The sequence below is a fragment of the Capra hircus genome, chromosome 29 (genome assembly GCF_001704415.2).
Source record: "Capra hircus breed San Clemente chromosome 29, ASM170441v1, whole genome shotgun sequence".
Lineage (NCBI taxonomy): Eukaryota > Metazoa > Chordata > Mammalia > Artiodactyla > Bovidae > Capra > Capra hircus.
Genome location: NC_030836.1, coordinates 17,189,880 through 17,208,619, shown reverse-complemented (window position 1 = coordinate 17,208,619; position 18,740 = coordinate 17,189,880). Strand labels below are relative to the sequence as shown.

At 42.3% G+C, this 18,740-nt stretch overlaps 1 protein-coding gene across 1 annotated transcript in view; it reads right to left on the bottom strand.

The window, feature by feature from the left end:
- GAB2 (GRB2 associated binding protein 2) overlaps nucleotides 1-18,740 on the bottom strand; it is a 177,938-nt gene that overhangs the window by 50,909 nt on the left and 108,289 nt on the right. The window contains exon 2 of the mRNA XM_018043071.1: nucleotides 5,999-6,299. Within this exon, the coding sequence (XP_017898560.1) occupies nucleotides 5,999-6,299 (301 nt within the window). The remainder of the gene's footprint in view (nucleotides 1-5,998; nucleotides 6,300-18,740) is intronic.

Here is an 18,740-nt window from a genome sequence, read left to right as displayed (position 1 = left end):
AGATGATTAATCTTCCACTCCTTACCTGAGGGTTTTACAGATAAGATATACTTTTAGGAAAAGCTTCTAAGTTAAAACAAAACCTATTATTTGGCTGAATCTTGTTACATACCAGATTCTACCCGAGGAAGAAAAGCCCATTTGGTTTCATCAGAAAGATCTCACAAAGAATCCTAAACCTCTATCATGGACAACTAATATTCTTGCTCTGATAATTAACACACTAGATATCTATTAAATAACCCCTTATAAAAGTTAAAAGTTAAAGGGAATATACTGTCTAACAGACAAAGCTGTTGAAAAATACTGACTTGATTACTTGTCGCCTCCTTAATATTCTCCCCCTTTTCCTTCCCTCACTGAGCCGGTGGTGTGTGGGCTGGTGCCTCCATCTGTGGCGATGCTTCTGTTATAGAACTTCCCTGGGGCTGTCTGGTTATGTCTGTTCCCTCCACTAGACTCTGAGGTCCGAGTGCTGGAACCCTGCTGTTCACCTTTATGGTCTGTAGCCTCAGTGGGTATGACGGGGACTGTCAGGGAATAAGTCTTCCATAAAGATCTGCTGAGTGAATGAACAATGTAGGAACGAACAAACGAATATTCCTACCAAAAGAAAGTAGGCCCAGATGATGCAGTTCTACATATTTGAATCTGAGTCGTACTTAAATTCTATATAGTGAAAGTAGGGATTCAGACAGTAACTGTTTTTAAAATATGTGATTTTAAAAATAAGATATTTGCACCAGGAATAAATTTTGCTACATTTTAAGGATAAATTTTTTTTTTTTTTTTGTAGAGACACCTCTAATCCCACAAGAGAATAGTTCAAAGTAACTTGCTTTCTGGCTCCTCCCCAACCCCATTATACATATTTCCTAAAATCTGATATATTCCTTGGACTTACTTCTCAAATTTATGAAAGCTTTGAGACTAGAGGGTCTCTGGATTTTTTCTCCTACTTTTTAAAAACCTCTTCCCTATTTTCTTCCTCTCTCTCTCTTTTCTTTTTTTTTGGTGTAAGCATTTTATTCCTCCATCAAAAGTAAAATGAAAAACAAAATCCATAAAAGCTGTAATAACAAAGATTTGGTCAGGCGGAACCAAAAATTCCACCCAGGAAGCAAACATTATACCAAAGAATTTAAGAGTAAAATGGGGCTTCATAATCCTTCCTCAAGGAATATCACAGAATTCCTGCAAGCTAAGTCGCCTCAGTCGTGTCCGACTCTGTGTGACCCCATGGACAGCAGCCCACCAGGCTCACCTGTCCACAGGACTCTCCAGGCAAGAATACTGGAGTGCGCTGCCATTTCCTTCTCCAGATACTTGATTAAAACCAATTAAATATACATACAACCTATATATTGAAAAATAGAAAATGTTGTCCAACGAAGTTAATGAAGATCTAAAAGAACAGATTTACCATTTTATGTACTGGAAGGTTCAATGTCTTCTCTAATTTGCCCTATGGGTTCAACACAATCCCTAACAAAATAAAACAGAATTTCTAGTAGAAATTGGTGAAAAAAATTCCAAAACTCTTATGGAAATACAAAGAACCTATAAAATAATCTTTAAAAAATAGAACTACAAAAATTACAAGAATTGTTTTAGGGAAGGACATCTAGTCCAGGCACAATCAGCTACATAATCTGCAGAGCCCAGTGCAAAGTGACAAAGGCCCCTCGCTCAAAAATAAAGAACTGCAACACAAATAAATGTAAAGACAACTTGTGCTCATGGATTTTATGAATCTGCACTGTTAAAATGTCTATACCACCCAAAACCATTTACAGATTCAGTGCAATCCTCATCAGGATTCCAATGGCACTTTTTACAAAAATAGAAAAAACAATCCTAAAATTCATATGGAACCACAAATCATCCCAGATAGCCAAAGAAATGTGGAGAAAGAACAAAATTGGAGGGGTCACACTTCTGGATGTCAAAGTATATTATAAAGCTATGGTAATCAAAACAGCATGGTACTGGCATATTAATAAAAAAACAGACACACAGACAAGTGGAACAGAATAAAAAATCCTAGTATATGGCCAATATTTCATAAAGGAGCCAAGAATACTCAAAGGAGAAAAGTCTCTTCAGTAAATGGTATTGGGAAAACCAGATATTTACATGCAAAAAAAAAAAATTAAATTAAAAACCAATCTCACATTATGCACAAAAATTAACTTGAAATGCATTAGACTTAAATGTAAGATCTGAAACTATAAACATCCTAATAGACAACACAGAGGAAAAGTTCTTTGACATTGGTCTTGGCAACAACTTTTTTTTTTTGGATGTGACACCAAAAGCACGAGTAGAAAAAGCAAAAATAAACAAGAAGAACTACATTAAACTACAAAGCCCTGCACAGTGAAGTGAAGTGGAGTGGAGTGGCCCAGTCGTGTCTGACTCTTTGCAACCCTGTGGACTGTAGCCTACTGGGCTCCTCTGTCCATGGGATTTTCCAGGCAGAAATCCTGGAGTGGGTTGCCATTTCCTTCTCCAGGGGAACTTCCCGACCCAGGGCTTGAACCCAGGTCTCCCGCATTGTAAGCAGATGCTTTGCCAAAACGAAAAAGCAGCCTCAGGAACGGGAGAGAAATACTTGCAAACCTCATATCTGAAAGGTGTTAATAACCAAAATACACAAAGAACTCATATCATTTGATAGCAAAATCTCAAATAATCTGATTAAAAAATGGGCAGAGGACCTGAATAGACCTTTTTCCAAAGAAGATATCTGAATAGTCAACAGGTACAGAAATGCAAATAAAAAGTCAAAACCACAATGAGATACCATCTCACACCTGTTAAATGGCTAGTGTCAAAAAGACTGTGGTAAGTGTGACCAGAGATATGGGGAAAGGGAACCCTTGTGGGCTGGAGGTGGCAATATAAATTGGTACAGCCACTATGCAAAACAGTATGGAGGTTTTACTCAGAAAATTAAAATAACCAAATAACCCGATAATTGCACTTCTGGATATATCACTGAAGCAACTGAAATGACTGTCTGCAAGAGTTATCGGCCCCCTCATGTTCATTTCAGCATCATTCACTGTAGGAGTGACATGAAAACAACCAAAGGTCCACTGAGGAATGAATGGACAATGAAAATGTGACCATATATATGTATCACATTATATATCCACACACACAATTTTTTAAATTGGTGTATATTTGTTTTATAATGTTGTGTTACTTTCTGCTGTACAGTGAATCAACTATCCATAATACACAAATCCACTCTCTTCTAGACTCCAAACCCATACAGATCACTGCAGAGTCCTGAACTGAGTTTCCTGTGCTATACCGCAGGTTCTTACTATCTTTTATACACAATAGTGGGCAGGCGTCAGTCTCAGTCTCCAATTTATGACCCTTCTTTCCTCCATGGTAACCGTATGCTTGTTTTCTGTATCTGTGAATCAATTTCCGTTTTGTAAGCAGGTTCATTTGTACCATTTTACATTCCTACCAGCAACAAATGAGGTGGGACGCATGAGCAAAGCATGTTTCTTCACATCCTTGCCAACACTGGTCACTGTCCATATTTTGATTACAGTCATCCTAGTGGGTGTGAAGTGTTATCTCATTGTGGTTTTGTTTCACATCTCCCTAATGAGTAAGGATGTCCAATACCTTTGCATCTTCTCATGGGCTTACTGGTTATTTGTATATCTTCTCTGGAATAATGTCTATTCAGATCCTTTACCTATTTTTAAATGAGGTTATTTTTTTTTGTTGAACTATTACTGAGATGTAATAGTTCTTTTTATATTCTAGATACTAGACCCTTATCAGATATGATTTGGAAATAATTCCTCCCATTCTATAGGAGTTTCTTAAAACTATTTTGCAGCCCTAAGTCAGACCTACTGAATCAGTACCCATAAATTTAAAAGATGAAAGTTTTTAGGGTGATTCTGATGACCCACCAGGTTTGTGAACAAATAATCCAGACCAGAGCTTCTCAAATTTCAATGTGCCTACAAATTACGTTAAGTATCTTAATACAATTCAGAGGGAGATAGAAAATTTCCTTAGGATACCATGGTAATAACGGTTACAAACGTGATTCACTGATCAATGCTAAAATTAGTGGGCAAAATTTTAAGCAGAAATGGGGTATTTGCACACCATTAAAGTACTTCCTGCAAAATATTTATTAACTGTGAAAGCATAGGTAGCAGCTTTACAGGGGAAGAAGGTGTCAGATGCCATCTTAACCAAGTGATGAAGGCAACACGACCAGTAATAAGGTATATTGATACCATGTGTCTCCTGATACAACGTGCAGAGAAAAGCACACTACCTCTGTGGTAGTCTCCCCCAAACCTCAATCTGATCATGAAAAAACATCATACAAATTCAAACTGAGGGAGATTCTACAAAATATCTAGCCAGTATGCCTTAAAAGTGTCAAGGTCAAAGAAAAACAAGAGACTGAGAAACTGGCATCCCAGACTGGAGGCCCTAGAGGCAGAACCACCAAATCTAATATGCTATCCTGGACTGAATCCTGAACAGAATAAAGACACTGGTGGAAAACAAGTGAAATCCCAATACACTGCAACTGACTGTCTTGTACCAATCAACATTTTGACAAGTATACTCTGGTTAAGAAAGATGTTAAGGTTAGGGAAAGCTGGATGAAAGGTACATGGGAACTTGCTGTACAATTTCTGCACCTCTTCTGTAAGCTCAACATTATTTCAGAATAAGAAACTGAAAAAAATATGCAGATTCTGATCCTGTAAGTCTGAGTGAGTAGAAGTCTTCTGTCTTCGTAACAAGTTCCCAGGAGAGGTTGATGCTGCTCGTCCATAAACTCCACTCTGATAGTAAGAGTCTGAATCAGTGGTTCTCAAACTTAACCATGCATCAGATTACTTGGCGGGCTGGTTAAAACACCTCCAGAGTTTCTGATTCATTAAGTCTGGGGTGGGGCTTAAGAATCTTCATTTCTAATGGGTTCCCAGAGGAGGCTGATGTTGTTGATGAGCTAGAAACAGTTTTCATGTTTTTAAAGGGTTCTAAGAAGTTTACAAAACAGGTATAGGAATCAGAGATTGTATGTGGCCTTCAATTATTTACAGAAAATGGATGCTGAGCCCCAGACCCTTGCCACTTGGTGTGAAGCCTTTAAAAGACTGATGCCTAGGTCCCACCCCTGACATTCTTAGCTAACTGATGTGATATGGATCCCTAGCATCAACATTTAAAAAATGTTCCTCTTTAATTCTGATATGTAACCAGGTTTAGGAAACTACTAACTTAGGCTTTCCATCTGCCACACACACAAAAAGAACCCTACTCCTCAGTCATCCTAGAGTTGTGGATGAACCCAAACAAATGGCAAAGAGCATTTCTGCAGCTGAAGCCTCACTTAAAAATGGTGAGCTACTCTTTCTGTGAAGGCTAACAAAATCTGAACACAAGTCAGAATCTCCCCCTTCTCATGTGTCCGTTCCCAGGGAAATATAAAGAACAGTGGATTGTGCATCAACAGTACTCACAAAGAATCCCACACCTCCCCTTGCCAGAAAAGCGGCAAGTATAACTGCACGTTGTTCTGAAACAGGAGTGGATAGAGGATGGATCAAAGAAGAGAGCAAGGTGCAAGCTGCCCGTGTGTGGGTGACAGGTTAACCAGGCACAGAGAGCTGGAGAGCTGAGGGGAGAAAGGGCAGGCCTGAGACACGGGGTGGCGCGGAGGTACCTGAAGAAATACCATCAGCACCTCGAGCTTCATCATAACCCCAACATGCCTGCTTTCCACATGAGCAGACTCAGGGCTAGGAGGCCCTCTACCCTGTGGCCAAGCCCTTCAGACTCTTCCCCTCTGCCTACTTCTCCCCCACCTCAGAGGACAGCCTTCAGCTAAAGCCTGCCCTGCTGGTCAAGGAGTCTGAAGGCCGTCCCCTTGGCCCCAGGGGCCCAGCCACTGCCAGGAGGCAGCTGGTCCCTGCTGAGAAGCGTCTCGTACCTGTGCTCTCTTCTGCCTGGTTGAAGCCGCAGATCTGGCAGATGCTCTGGACCCACTTATTCATGTCCTCCTCCGTCTCGGCCACCAGGTAGAAGGTGCGCTCGCTGGTCTTGATGTCGAACACGAAACTGTCCTGCAGCTCCTTCTTGTTGAAGGTCAGGCCTGCATCCACCTGCTCGCAGAAGTTCAGGTTGATGATGCGCAGGGGCTTCTTGGAGTGATCATTCTTGTAGTATTCCAGGACGTCGGGGTCACCACTCATCCGGCCGCTCCGCAGGATAAACCAGCGTTTCTTCCAGGCCTGAACGGGAAGGAGTGAGAGGAGGGGGAAAGTCATGAGTCAATTCAAAGCTTTTCACAGGTCCTCAGATATCACCAGGCTAAGGGTGGGGACTGGTGCACCTGCCAGCCGAGCGTGGCCTCTGTCTCCTTTTTGTGTTTTCCCAGAGTTTAAAAAACAGCGGATGACTTTAGCATACACATTAGTGCAGCATTTCATTACTGAAACAGGGTCTTATCACTATGAAATGAGATACGTCATTTCAAGAAGTCAGATGAGGACTAAAACACTTTACACAATTATTCCATTAAGCTAGAATACAGCCTCAAACTCACAGGACTTTTAGTCAGGGGGGAACTTGCAAAGCCATAACATCTCAGTTTATGGATGGGGGTCCCCCACTAAGACAGACTGAGTTGAAGCAACATACAGCAAGTAGCGGAGAAAAAAGTTTCCAAGCTTTCAGTACCTGATGCTTTTTACCCAGTCATGATGCCTTGGAGGAACCACACAGAAACCCTTCTAAAACTTCCCTGAAGCACAAAACTTCAGAATTTCCCCCATCTCATTCACTATATATACTGGATAATACTATATCCCTAGTATTTATAATACAGCCCTGTACATAATAAGCACTCAATATATATTACTGAATGAATAAAACTCCTTATGTCATGCCATATTATAGAATTTAACACTCAGTTACACATTTCCTTATGTTGTTTGTCTACATTCCCTGTCTTCAATGAGACCGAGTAATCTGTGAGCAGACATCACACAAAGTGGTAAAAAGATATCACAAATAAAACAGAGCCTCGGGTGGAGTCTGTGCTTCACCACCAACTAGCTGTGTGATTTTCACATAAAGTTATTTACCTCTTTGGAGCCTGCTTTATCTATAGAATAGGATACCATCACCAACTGTCCTACCTACCTTATAGGGCTTATACTGCACACAAAGCACTATGATGCAACCCTGCTGCTAAGTCACTTCAGTCGTGTCCGACTCTGTGCGACCCCATCGACGGCAGCCCACCAGGCTCCACCATCCCCGGGATTCTCCAGGCAAGAACACTGGAGTAGGTTGCCTTTTTCTTCTCCAATGCATGAAAGCGAAAAGTGAAAGTGAAGCCACTCAGTCATGTCTGACCCTCAGCGACCCCATGGACTGCAGCCTTCCAGCTCCTCTGTCCTAAAGCGCCACTGATGCCAAGGATCATCGCGGTTCTTTAGACCTCACTGGGACTTCACTCCATGAATCCTGGCACCTTGCACTCTCCCCTTCTGTCTCCATCCTCACTTCCTTCCACCTGCCTTGTTCCTGTGATCCATCATTATAATCATTCTCTTGCTTCTCTTCCTCTCTTTATCTGGGAAACCATAACCTTTGACTAAGTCTAATGCTTAGCCTACTCTGCCTGTTCCCACTCAGCTGTTCAGAGCTGGAGAAAATCACACAACCACGCTGGCTCCTCTCACTTTAAGCTCAAGTGAGCCCTCCTGCTGCAACAGTCTACTACATTTGTCTGGTCCCTGATTTTCTGTTGCTCTTGGCAGTCATCTGAACCTTGCCCTATTTAAAGCTGTAGCACCTCCACTCTTTGGTATGAGACTATACAGGCAAGCAGAAGAGAATCTACACATGTTCCATCCCCGTATTTACCAGTCCGCCTGCATTATAGCAAAGCAGTTTATTACTGTGCAGCATGGATGGTTCACCCAGTCTAAGGCCCACTTTCTTCCACCAGAGCATCACCCCCTCTCACTACATGGGGACAGCATATGGCAATCACTGCATCTTCCCTCCCTCCTAGGATCATTCCCACCAGGACACCAACTTGTCCCATCTCAGAAAAAATAAATAAATAAAAGTTTGACTTGATCCCACATTCCCTTCCAACTATGGCCCAGTTTTCTGCTCCTCTTTACAGAAAAACCTCAGAGATTTCTACAGTGTTAATCGTTGTTTCCTCTCCTCCCATTCTTTTCTTGGAAGCAATACAAGCAGGCTGCCCTCAACCCCCATCTCCTTCAACAGAGGTCTTAAAGACTTCAACACAAAGCAACGTTTGGATTTTACTTGATCTCTCAGCAACATCTGAGAACAGTTTACTATTCCATTCTCTTTGAAGCATTTTCCTCATTTGGCTTCAGTGCTCACTCTCAATTTTCCTACCTCCCAGCTTCTCTTTTTCAGCTTCCAGTTCTGGTTGCTCCTCATCTCCCTGACTTCTAAAGGCTAGAACGCCCCCATGCTCAGTTCTTAGACTCTCCGCTTCCTATATCCACTTCTTAGGTTATTCTATTTCATTTCACAGCTTTAAAAGTCATCTAACTGCTGTAATTCGCAAATTTATAGCTCCAGCCCAAACCCATCTATAGAACTCTAGAGTCTCATACCTGCTCCTCACTAATAGGCATCTCAAATCTTTCTTTAAAAACATATTTTATTTGTCTGGCTGCATCAGGTCTTAGCTGGGGCATGAGGAAGCTTTGCTGTGTCACGTGGCATCTTTCATCAAGATACATGGACTCTCTAGTCGTGCGCGAGGGCTCAGGGGCAACACCGCTCAGGCCTGCTCCACGGCACATGGGATCGTAGCTACCCAATCAGGGCTCGAACCCGCGCCCCCTGCTTTGCAAGGCAGATTCTTAACCACTGAGCCATCTGGGAAGCCCTGGCATCACAAACTTCCTTTAAACTGAGCTCTTCCCATCCTCCGAGTCTGTTCTTCCCGCAATGTTTCCCATCTCAGTTATGAGCAGCTCCAACCTTCCAGCTGCTCAGGCCAAAAATCTGGATGTCAGTCATCAACTCCCAAACCCAAGAGCAAATCCTGTTGGTCCAAACAGTTTCAAAACACATTTACAACCCGGTCACTCCTCCACACCTCCACTGTTACGCACTTGGTCAAGTCCACCGTTCGGCCGCCTTCCTGCTTCTATGCTTTCATCTGGCAATCTGTTCCCAACGTGGAAGCTGGTGTCAATCAGAGCATAGCACTTCTCTGTATTAAGTGTCCTCTGGCTTTCCACTGCACTCAGAGCAGAAGCTGAAGTCCCCACAGTGGCCAGTGAGCCCTGGGCAACACCCCCTCACCCACAACTCTCACCTCAGCCCTGCCCCTCTCTGCCGCGCCCATTCTGCTTGAGCCACACTGGCCACACACTCCTGCCTCAGGGTCTCTGCTCTGGCTGTTCCCTCTGCCTGGAATACTCCTTCGCCAGATATTCCCATTGCTTATGTACTCCATCAAGTCACTATTTAAATGTCACATTACTGGACAGACTGTTTTTCTGGCTGCCCAATCGTCACACTCTCTCCCCCTTACTCTGCTATGCTGATCTCACCAGCACGCACACCACCTACAACACCGTATGGCTGCTGATTCTACCCAGCTCCTAGAATGGAAACTTCATGAGGGCAGGTATTGGTTCTTTTTATCCCATGCTATATTCTCCGTGTTTACAGTTGAGCCTGGCACATAGGTGGTTATCAATAAATAGGTACTAGATTAATTACTGAATCATTTTCTCCCACCCAAGTATTAAGCAAGGGCCTGCTTAATATCTGGATGGGAGAAAATGATTCAGTAATTAACCTAGTACTTATTTACTGATAACTGGTGTTGGAGAAGACTCTTGAGAGTCCCTTGGACTGCAAGGAGATCCAACCAGTCCATCCTAAAGGAGATCAGTCCTGGGTGTTCTTTGGAAGGACCGACTCTAAGGCTGAAACTCCAATACTTTGGCCACCTCATGTGAAGAGTTGACTCACTGGAAAAGACTCTGATGCTGGGAGGGATTGGGGGCAGGAGGAGAAGGGGACAACAGAGGATGAGATGGCTGGATGGCATCACTGACTCGATGGACAAGAGTTTGGGTGACCTCCAGGAGTTGGTGATGGACAGGGAGGCCTGGCGTGCTGCAATTCATGGGGTTGCAGAGAGTCGGACACGACCGAGCGACTGAACTGAACTGAAACCTGCTTAGCTTTCACGATCAGATGAGATCAGGCACATTTAGGGTGGTATGGCCGTAGACTGAAACATCTTCTTACATGAACTCCTGACAGAATCTAGAAGGTTAGGGGAATATAACTGGTGCCTAATAAGCTTTCAGTGGAAGTGAAGATTAAGGTATAGGACAGAGCTGAGGAAAATAGATGTAAGTTGCCTAAAATCTTGCCCAGGCCACTGTGTACAAAACTCTGTGTGCACTTGTGTGTGTGCAAGCCTCAGGTGCAAGTATATAATGTAAGTGTGTGGATAGCATGGTGAAGTTTTTAAAGGTATTAAAGTGTGTGTTTCAGTTGATGTATCCTCCTGTAGGGCCTGGCTCTGTAGAAAGAACTGTCTCCAAATCACTGGGGTGCAGGTGCAAACGTAAACACACACACAGACATTGTCATAAACAAGAAAAAGGTGTTTGCTACAGATAACATCGGAGCCTGTCAGGTTCTGCTTGCAAGAAGTGGTGGAGGCTGATAAACGGCTGCATACAAAATGCAGATGAATTTATGACAGAGCAGGCAAAGCCATCTAGTCTGGTCCCAAATTCACATCCCTCTTCTGCCACAACACCCTCTGCTCCAACTTTCATGTATATATACATATATTTTGGAAACCACATAATTCAGAAGCAAATATAAGCAACTCCAAAGAGTCTCGCTCAAAAGACAGCTTCTCCAGTGCCTCAGCTGCAATGGACCTCTACTTCCCCTGAACCTTCATGACACTTTTTATGAACTTCTCATGGCATGTCACTTTGTTTTACAACATATTACAGGTGTTTTAGTATTTATTATTTCTTCCCAAGTAGACAATAAATAAAATCTCCTGCTCCTCTCTGAATCTCCATGGTAGGTGTTTGCTAAACATTACTACCTTGAACTGCTCTTATCTCCTTGGCCTCATTTATGTTTATGTTTCCTCTCCGCCATCCATCTATCCATCCATCCATGCAACAAATATTTACTTAGTGCTTAATATGCTTCAGGGCCCTCCCAGGTGGCGCGGTGGTAAAGAATCCGCCTGCCAATGCAGGAGACACAAGAATGTGGGTTTGATCCCTGGGTCAGAATGATCCCCTGGAGTAGGAAATGGCAGCCCACTCTAGTATTCTTGCCTGAAAAATTCCATGAACAGAGGAGACTTTACTAACTTCTCAAAGGAGGACAAAGGCATACAGATTGCTGCATTTAGAGGGTATTATGTAAATGAAATAAAGCCAACAGAGAAGGACAAAACACCACATGGTATCACTTGCACGTGGAATCTAGAAAATGAACTAGTGAATATAACAAAAAGGAGACAGACTCACAGATACAGAGAACAAACTGGTGGTCACCAGTGGGAGAGGGAAGAGGGTAAGACAGCGGTAGGAGATTAAGAGGTACAAACTATTACGTATAAAATAAACAAGCTACAAGGATATGCTGTACAACACAATGGCGTATAGCCAGTATTTTATAGCTGTAAGTGGAACAGAGCCTTTAAAAGTCATGGATCATTATGCTGTACACCTGTAAATTCTATGATATTGAACATTAACGAGATTTCAATTTTTAAAAAGGCATACAGATTGAAAAGGAAGGAAAACAATTGTCCCTATTTGGATGGCATGATTGTCCACATAAAATAATCCCAAGGAATTCAGGGGAAAAAACTCCTAGGACAAGTAAGCAAGTCTGGCAAGGTCACAAAATACAGGCGAACCTCACTGTGTTGAGCATTGCTTTATTATGGTTTGTGGGTGCTGCATATCATACGAATCGAAGGTCTGTGGCAACCCTGTGTCAAACAGACCTGTTGGTGCCACTCTGCAGACAGCATCTGCTCAGTCTGTGCGTCTGCCTCACATTTTGGTAATTCTTGCAGCCATAGTGGTCTGTGATCCGTGATCTGACGAAGCTCAGGTGAGGGCATTTTTTAGCCATATTAAAAAAAAATAACTTGTATATGCACCAGGAAGCCAAAACCTTCAGATGACTGCAATATTTGCTTTATTGTGATGGTCTAGAATCTAATTTGTAATATCTTCAAGGCATGCATGACAAGATGAACATACAAAAATTGATTTGCTCTTGTATTCTATCAAATAAACACATGCGCGTAGAAAATGAAATCACAATGCCATTTATTATCATAATCATTTAAAAAAGACAAAAGAGGCATAAATCCAACAAAACATGTTCAATACATGTAGCTGAAAACTATACAATGTTGAGAAAAGAAAGCTTAAAAACCTCAATGGAAAGGCACACCATGTTCACAGATTGAAAGACACAACGCAGTACGTCTCCCCAAACTGATGTTCAGATTCAACACAACTTTAATCAAAATCCCAGCATGAGTTTTTATGGATGTAGGTAGAAGTATTCTAAAATACACAGAGAAAGTACAACAGTTAAAACAACTTTGAAATAGTAGATAAAAGGGGAGAAACAAGCCCACTAGATTTCAAGATTTCAATAATTACAGTACAGCTACAGAAATCAAGACCATGTCTTACTGGCAGACCACAACCACACCGACACACACCAACACACACCGACACACACACACCGACACACCCCCCGACACACACCGACACACACACACACACACACACACACACACACACAGAACAATGGGATAGAATAGGAAACCCAGAGAAAGTGAAAGCCGCTCACTTGTGTCTGACTGTTTGCGACCCCATGGACTAGACGGTTCATGGAATTCTCCAGGCCAGAATACTGGAGTGGGTGGCCTTTTCCTTCGCCAGGGGATCTTCCCAACCCAGGGATTGAATCCAGGTCTCCCTCATTACGGGCGGAGTCTTTACCAGCTGAGCCACCAGGGAAGCCGACACAAGCATGTTCAACTGATTTCTGACAAAGGTGAAAAAGCAATTCACTGGGGGGATAGCCTTTTCAATAAATGATGCTGAAGCAACCGGGCATCCATAGAGGGGGAAAAAAGTGAATCTCAATCTAAGTCTCACACCTTATACAAACATGAACTCAAAATGAATCATGAACTCAAATATAACGTTATAAAACATTTAGAAAAAAATTGGAGGAAATCATTGGATCTAGTGCTAAGCAAAGAGTTCTTAGATTTTTTAGAGCAGACACCAAAAGCATAGTCCATAAAAGGAGAAGTCTATAAATTAAGATTTCATTGAAATTCAAAACTTTTGCTCTGCAAAAGAAGAGGCTAAAAAGTAAGCTATAGAGTGGGAGAAAATATTTGCCAACCACATATTTGACAAAGCAGAGTATGGGGAACACATAAAAATTCTCAACACCCAACAGTTTAAAAAGGGAAATAGTCCAAGCAGGATATAGGCAGAACATGAAGAGACATTTCACTGACGAGCATATACAGATGGCAAATAGGCACATGAGAAGTTCAACGTCATTAGCAATTCAGGAAACACAAAACCACAAAAAGATATTATCACAAATGTAACAATGGTTAAAATTTTAAAAACTTGTAGCAACACAAAATGCTGGCAATAAGGCAGAGAAAATGCGTCACTCAAGCATTGCTGGTAGAATCTAAAAGGAGATAGCCACTCTGGAAAATAAGTTTGGCAGTTTCTTTTTTTAATTTTTATTGGAGCATAGTTGCTTTGCAATGTTGCACTAGTTTCAGGTATACAGGAAAGTGAATCAATTATAGATACAGATATATCCACTTTAAAAAAGAATGGTCATTACAGGGTATTGGGTAGTTCCCTGTGCTACAGAGCAGGTGCTCATTAGTTATCTGTTTTCTATAGAGTGGTGTGCATATGCTAATCCAATCTCTCTGTTTATCCTCCCCTCCATTCCCTGGTAACCACAAGTCTGCTTTCTCCATCAGTGCCTCTACTTCTATTCTGTAAATGTTTGTTTCCACCCTTTTTTTAGATTCCACATATAAGCGATATCATGAGACATTTGTCTTTCTGTGTCTTACTTCACTCAGTGTGACAATCTCTGGCTCCATTCACGTTGCGGCGAATGGCATTACTCTTTTATGGCTTAGTCATATTCCACTGTCTGCATTAACAGGCATCACATCCTCTTTATTCACTCATCAGCCGATGGCCATCTAGGTTGTTCCCGTGTCCTGGCCCTTATCAGTTCAGTCGCTCAGTCGTGTCCGACTCTTTCTGACCCCATGAATCACAGCATGCCAGGCCTCCCTGTCCATCACCAACTCCTGGAGTTCACTCAGACTCACGTCCATCAAGTCGCGGATGCCATCCAGCCATCTCATCCTCTGTCGTCCCCTATTCCTGCCCCCAATCCCTCCCAGCATCAGAGTCTTATAAACAGTGCTAAAATGAACACTGGCGTGCGTGTATCATTCTGAAACATGGGTTTTCTCTGGCTATATACCCAGTAGTCAGACTACTGGGTCATATAGCAGTTCTATGTTTAGGTTTTTAGGGAACTGTAACACTGTTTTCCGTAGTGGTTGCACCAACTTACACTCCCACCAACAGTGTAGGAGGGCTCCCTTTCCTCCACACTTTCTCCAGCATTTACTATTTGTAGATTTTTTTTTGATGATGGCTATTCTTATTGGTGTGAGGTGATACCTCATTGTATTAACAGCTTGACTTGCATTTTTCTAGTAATTAGTGATGTTGAACACCTTTTCATGTGCTTTTCAGTCATCTGTATGTCTTCTGTGGAGAGATGTTGGCAATTTCTTGAAAAAAAAAAAAAAAAAAAAAAAAAAAGCATGCAACTGCTATATGACCCAGCAATTGTATACCTGGGCATTTATCCCAGAGAAATGAAGATCCATATTTATATAAAAACTTTCCCACATGAATGCTCATGTAAGTTTTATTATAATAACTCAAACCTGGAACAATCTAGACTTCCTTCAGTGGGTAAGTGGTGAATAAGCTGTGGTACTTCCCTACCACAGAATACCACTCAGCAATAAAACAGAATGAAACATTGACACGTGCAAACTCCTGAGTGAGCTTCCAAAGACCTATGCTGGATTTTGTTAGAACCAGTCCCAGAAGGTTACATAATGTGTCATTCCACTTATAGAGCATTCTTGAAATGAGAGAATTTAGGAATGGATAGCAGATTAGTGGGGCTTCCCTGCTGGTTCAGTTGGTAAAGAATCCACCTACAATGTAGGAGACGCTGGTTTGATTCCTGGGTTGGGAAGATCCTCTGGAGAAGGGATAGGTTACCCACTCCAGTATTCTTGGGCTTCCCTGGTGCCTCAGATGGTAAAGAATCAGCCTGCAATGCGGGAGACCTGGGTTCAATCCCTGGATTAGGAAGATGCCCTGGAGAGGGCATGGCAACCCACTCTAGTATTCTTGCCTGGAGAATCCCCATGGACACAAGGGCCTGGCAGACTACAGTCCATGGGGTTGCAAAGAGTTGGACACGACTAAGCAAAGCACAGCAGAACAGTGATTACCAGTGGTTAAGGAGAGGGCTGGAATGGGATGGAAGTGAGTGAGGCTACCATCATGTATAAATAGCTGGTGGGAACCGCTGTACAGTGCAGGGAACTCAGCTCAGTGCTCTGTGATGACTTAGGTGGGGGGGAATGGGGGTGGGTAAGAGGGAAATTCCAGAGGGAGGGGATCTATGTATACATATCGCTGATTTGCTTTGTTGTACAGCAGAAACTAACAAAATATTGTAAAGCAATTATACTCCAATAATATTTTTTTAAAGGAAAAAAGAATTGGCTGTGGCTTCCCTGGTGGTTCAGAGGTAAAGAATCCATCTGCAATGCAGGAAGCGCAGGAGCCACGGGTTCCTCTGTCGTCCCCTTTTCCTCCTGCCCCCAATCCCTCCCAGCATCAGAGTCTTTTCCAATGAGTCAACTCTTCGCATGAGGTGGCCAAAGTACTGGAGTTTCAGCTTTAGTATCATTCCTTCCAAAGAAATCCCAGGGCTGATCTCCTTCAGAATGGACTGGTTGGATCTCCTTGCAGTCCAAGGGACTTTCAAGAGTCTTCTCCAACACCACAGTTCAAAAGCATCAATTCTTCGGTGCTCAGCCTTCTTCACAATCCAACTCTCACATCCATACATGACCACTGGAAAAACCATAGCCTTGACTAGATGGACCTTTGTTGGCAAAGTAATGTCTCTGCTTTTCAATATGCTAACTTGCTTCAGTTGTGTCTAACTCTTTGCGGCCCCATAGACTATAGCCCACCAGGCTCCTCTGTCCTTGGGATTCTCCAGGCAAGAATACTGGAGTGGGTTGCCATTTCCTCCTCCAGAGGGTCTTCCCCACCCAGGGAAGGAGGAAAAGGGGATGACAGAGGATGAGATGGCTGGATGGCATCACGGACTCAATGGACATGAGTCTGAGTGAACTGAGGGAGTTGGTGATGGACAGGGAGGCCTGGCATGCTGCGATTCGTGGGGTTGCAAAGAGTCGGACACGACTGAGTGACTGAACTGAACTGAACTAAGTTAACGCATGGCTATAGGAGGGCAGTATGAAAGATTCTTTTGGTGATGGAAATGTTCTGGATCTTGACTGCAACAATACCAACATCTTTGTTGTCATACTGTAGTATAGTTTTGGAAAATGTTACCACTGGGTGGAAAGTGGCACAGGTTACTTGGGCTATTATTTTTACAACTATATGTGAATCTAAAATCACCTCATAATTGAGAGTTTAACTTTAAAAACTTATCCACAAGAGAATTGGAATGTTCATAGAAGAAAAGTAAAGATTATGGGGAGAAAGGTTGTTCATACTTGGCGAATGATTATAACCAGACCTAGTTGTCCTCAATCTTTCCCACTCAAGGACAGAGATGGGCTCTTCAGGAATCACATGAAAATATGATTAAACTTTTAGAGCATTCAGGGTACTGAGCAGGAGTGAACTAAGAGTCACCAGCATTTCTCAACTTACTGAACCTCCTGCCAGATCTAGAAAATCTTTGCTGCAATGGCACACATAATTCTCTGCCTTGGGGAAACATATTAAATAATGTACCAGCCAGCTTCTCCTATTTTCCTGTGTAGTAGCCAGGTTCCAAGACAGTCCTAATGAATCTCGTTTCCCAGTGCAGCCTTATGTAGTCCTCTTTCCCACTGAATGCGGATGAATAATAGGATACTGCTTAAATGAAAGTGTGTGACTTCCAAGGGTAAGGCATGAAAGACACTGTAGCTTCTTTCTTGCTCTCCTTTGGATCAGCTGCCATGTTGTAAGGACACTCAAGCAGTACAAAGGAGGAATGCACATGGTGAGGAACTAAGGCCTCCTGCCAGCTGTGAAAAAGAGTTATTCTTAGAAGCATATCTGTCAGTCCTAGTTAAGATCACAGCAACTAGAGGACCTTTTTGACTGCAGTTTCATGAGAGACCCTGAGCCAAGTGCACCAAACTAAACTGCTCCTAAATTGCTGATTCACAAAATCACATTAAATAATAAATATTTATTTCTCCTTTAAGCCAGTAAGCTTTAGGGTAATTTGTTATCCTGCAATGAATAATGCATCTTACTTTAGGCTTCCCATGTGGCTCAGTGGTAAAGAATCTGCCGCCAACGAAGGAGTCGCAGGAGATGCGGGATTGATCCCTGTGTTGGGAAGATTCCCTGGAGGAGGAAGTGGCACCCCACTCCAGTATTCCTGCCTGGAGAATCCCATGGACAGAGGAGCCTGGTGGGCACAGGTCATAGGGTCGCAAAGAGTTGGACATGACTGAGCATGTATCATGAGAACGAGCACATTTTAATTTTCACTATGAGGGCCGTTTGGGTGTATCCAAAGGTATCCACTAGGAGGAAAGCCTCGTCTATTTAGAAAATCAAAAGTAGAGCCTAAAAGATGGATTAATAGGCTAAAGGAACAGAAGAATCTAGAAAGAGACCCATACATACATCATCTCCAGATTTAAGAAAAAGATGATACTGCAGTGCTGTGAAGAAAAACAAAACGAAGCCAAACCTGTCTTTTCAATAAGTGGAATAGGTCAATTGGATAATGATGGGAAAAGATTCTTTATCCTTATGTCATGCCATATGTGAAAATTAATCTCAGATCACTGTAAACCCAAATGTGAAAGATGAAATAACAAAGCATTTAGAGGAAAACAAAGGAAAGTATGTTCATGACTTTGGGGTAGGCAATGATTTCCTGAATACTCAAAATGTACTAAGACAAGAGAAAAAGCGAGCAATTATACAACATTAAACTTAATTTCTGATCATCAAAAGATACTGCCAAGAGAGTGGGAGGAGATATTTGCAATACATATGTCTCATATTCAGAACACATCTAAAAAAGTGTACAAATTAGCAGGAATAAGACCATTCAACAGAAAAACGAGCAGACACTAAGCAAGTTTGAACAGACACTATACAAAAGATGATATTCAAGTGGCAATAGACATAAAAGGATCTCAACTTCTTTACTCATTGGAAAATGTAAATCAATAACACTAACAAAACCACCAGACTGTTTATAATGAA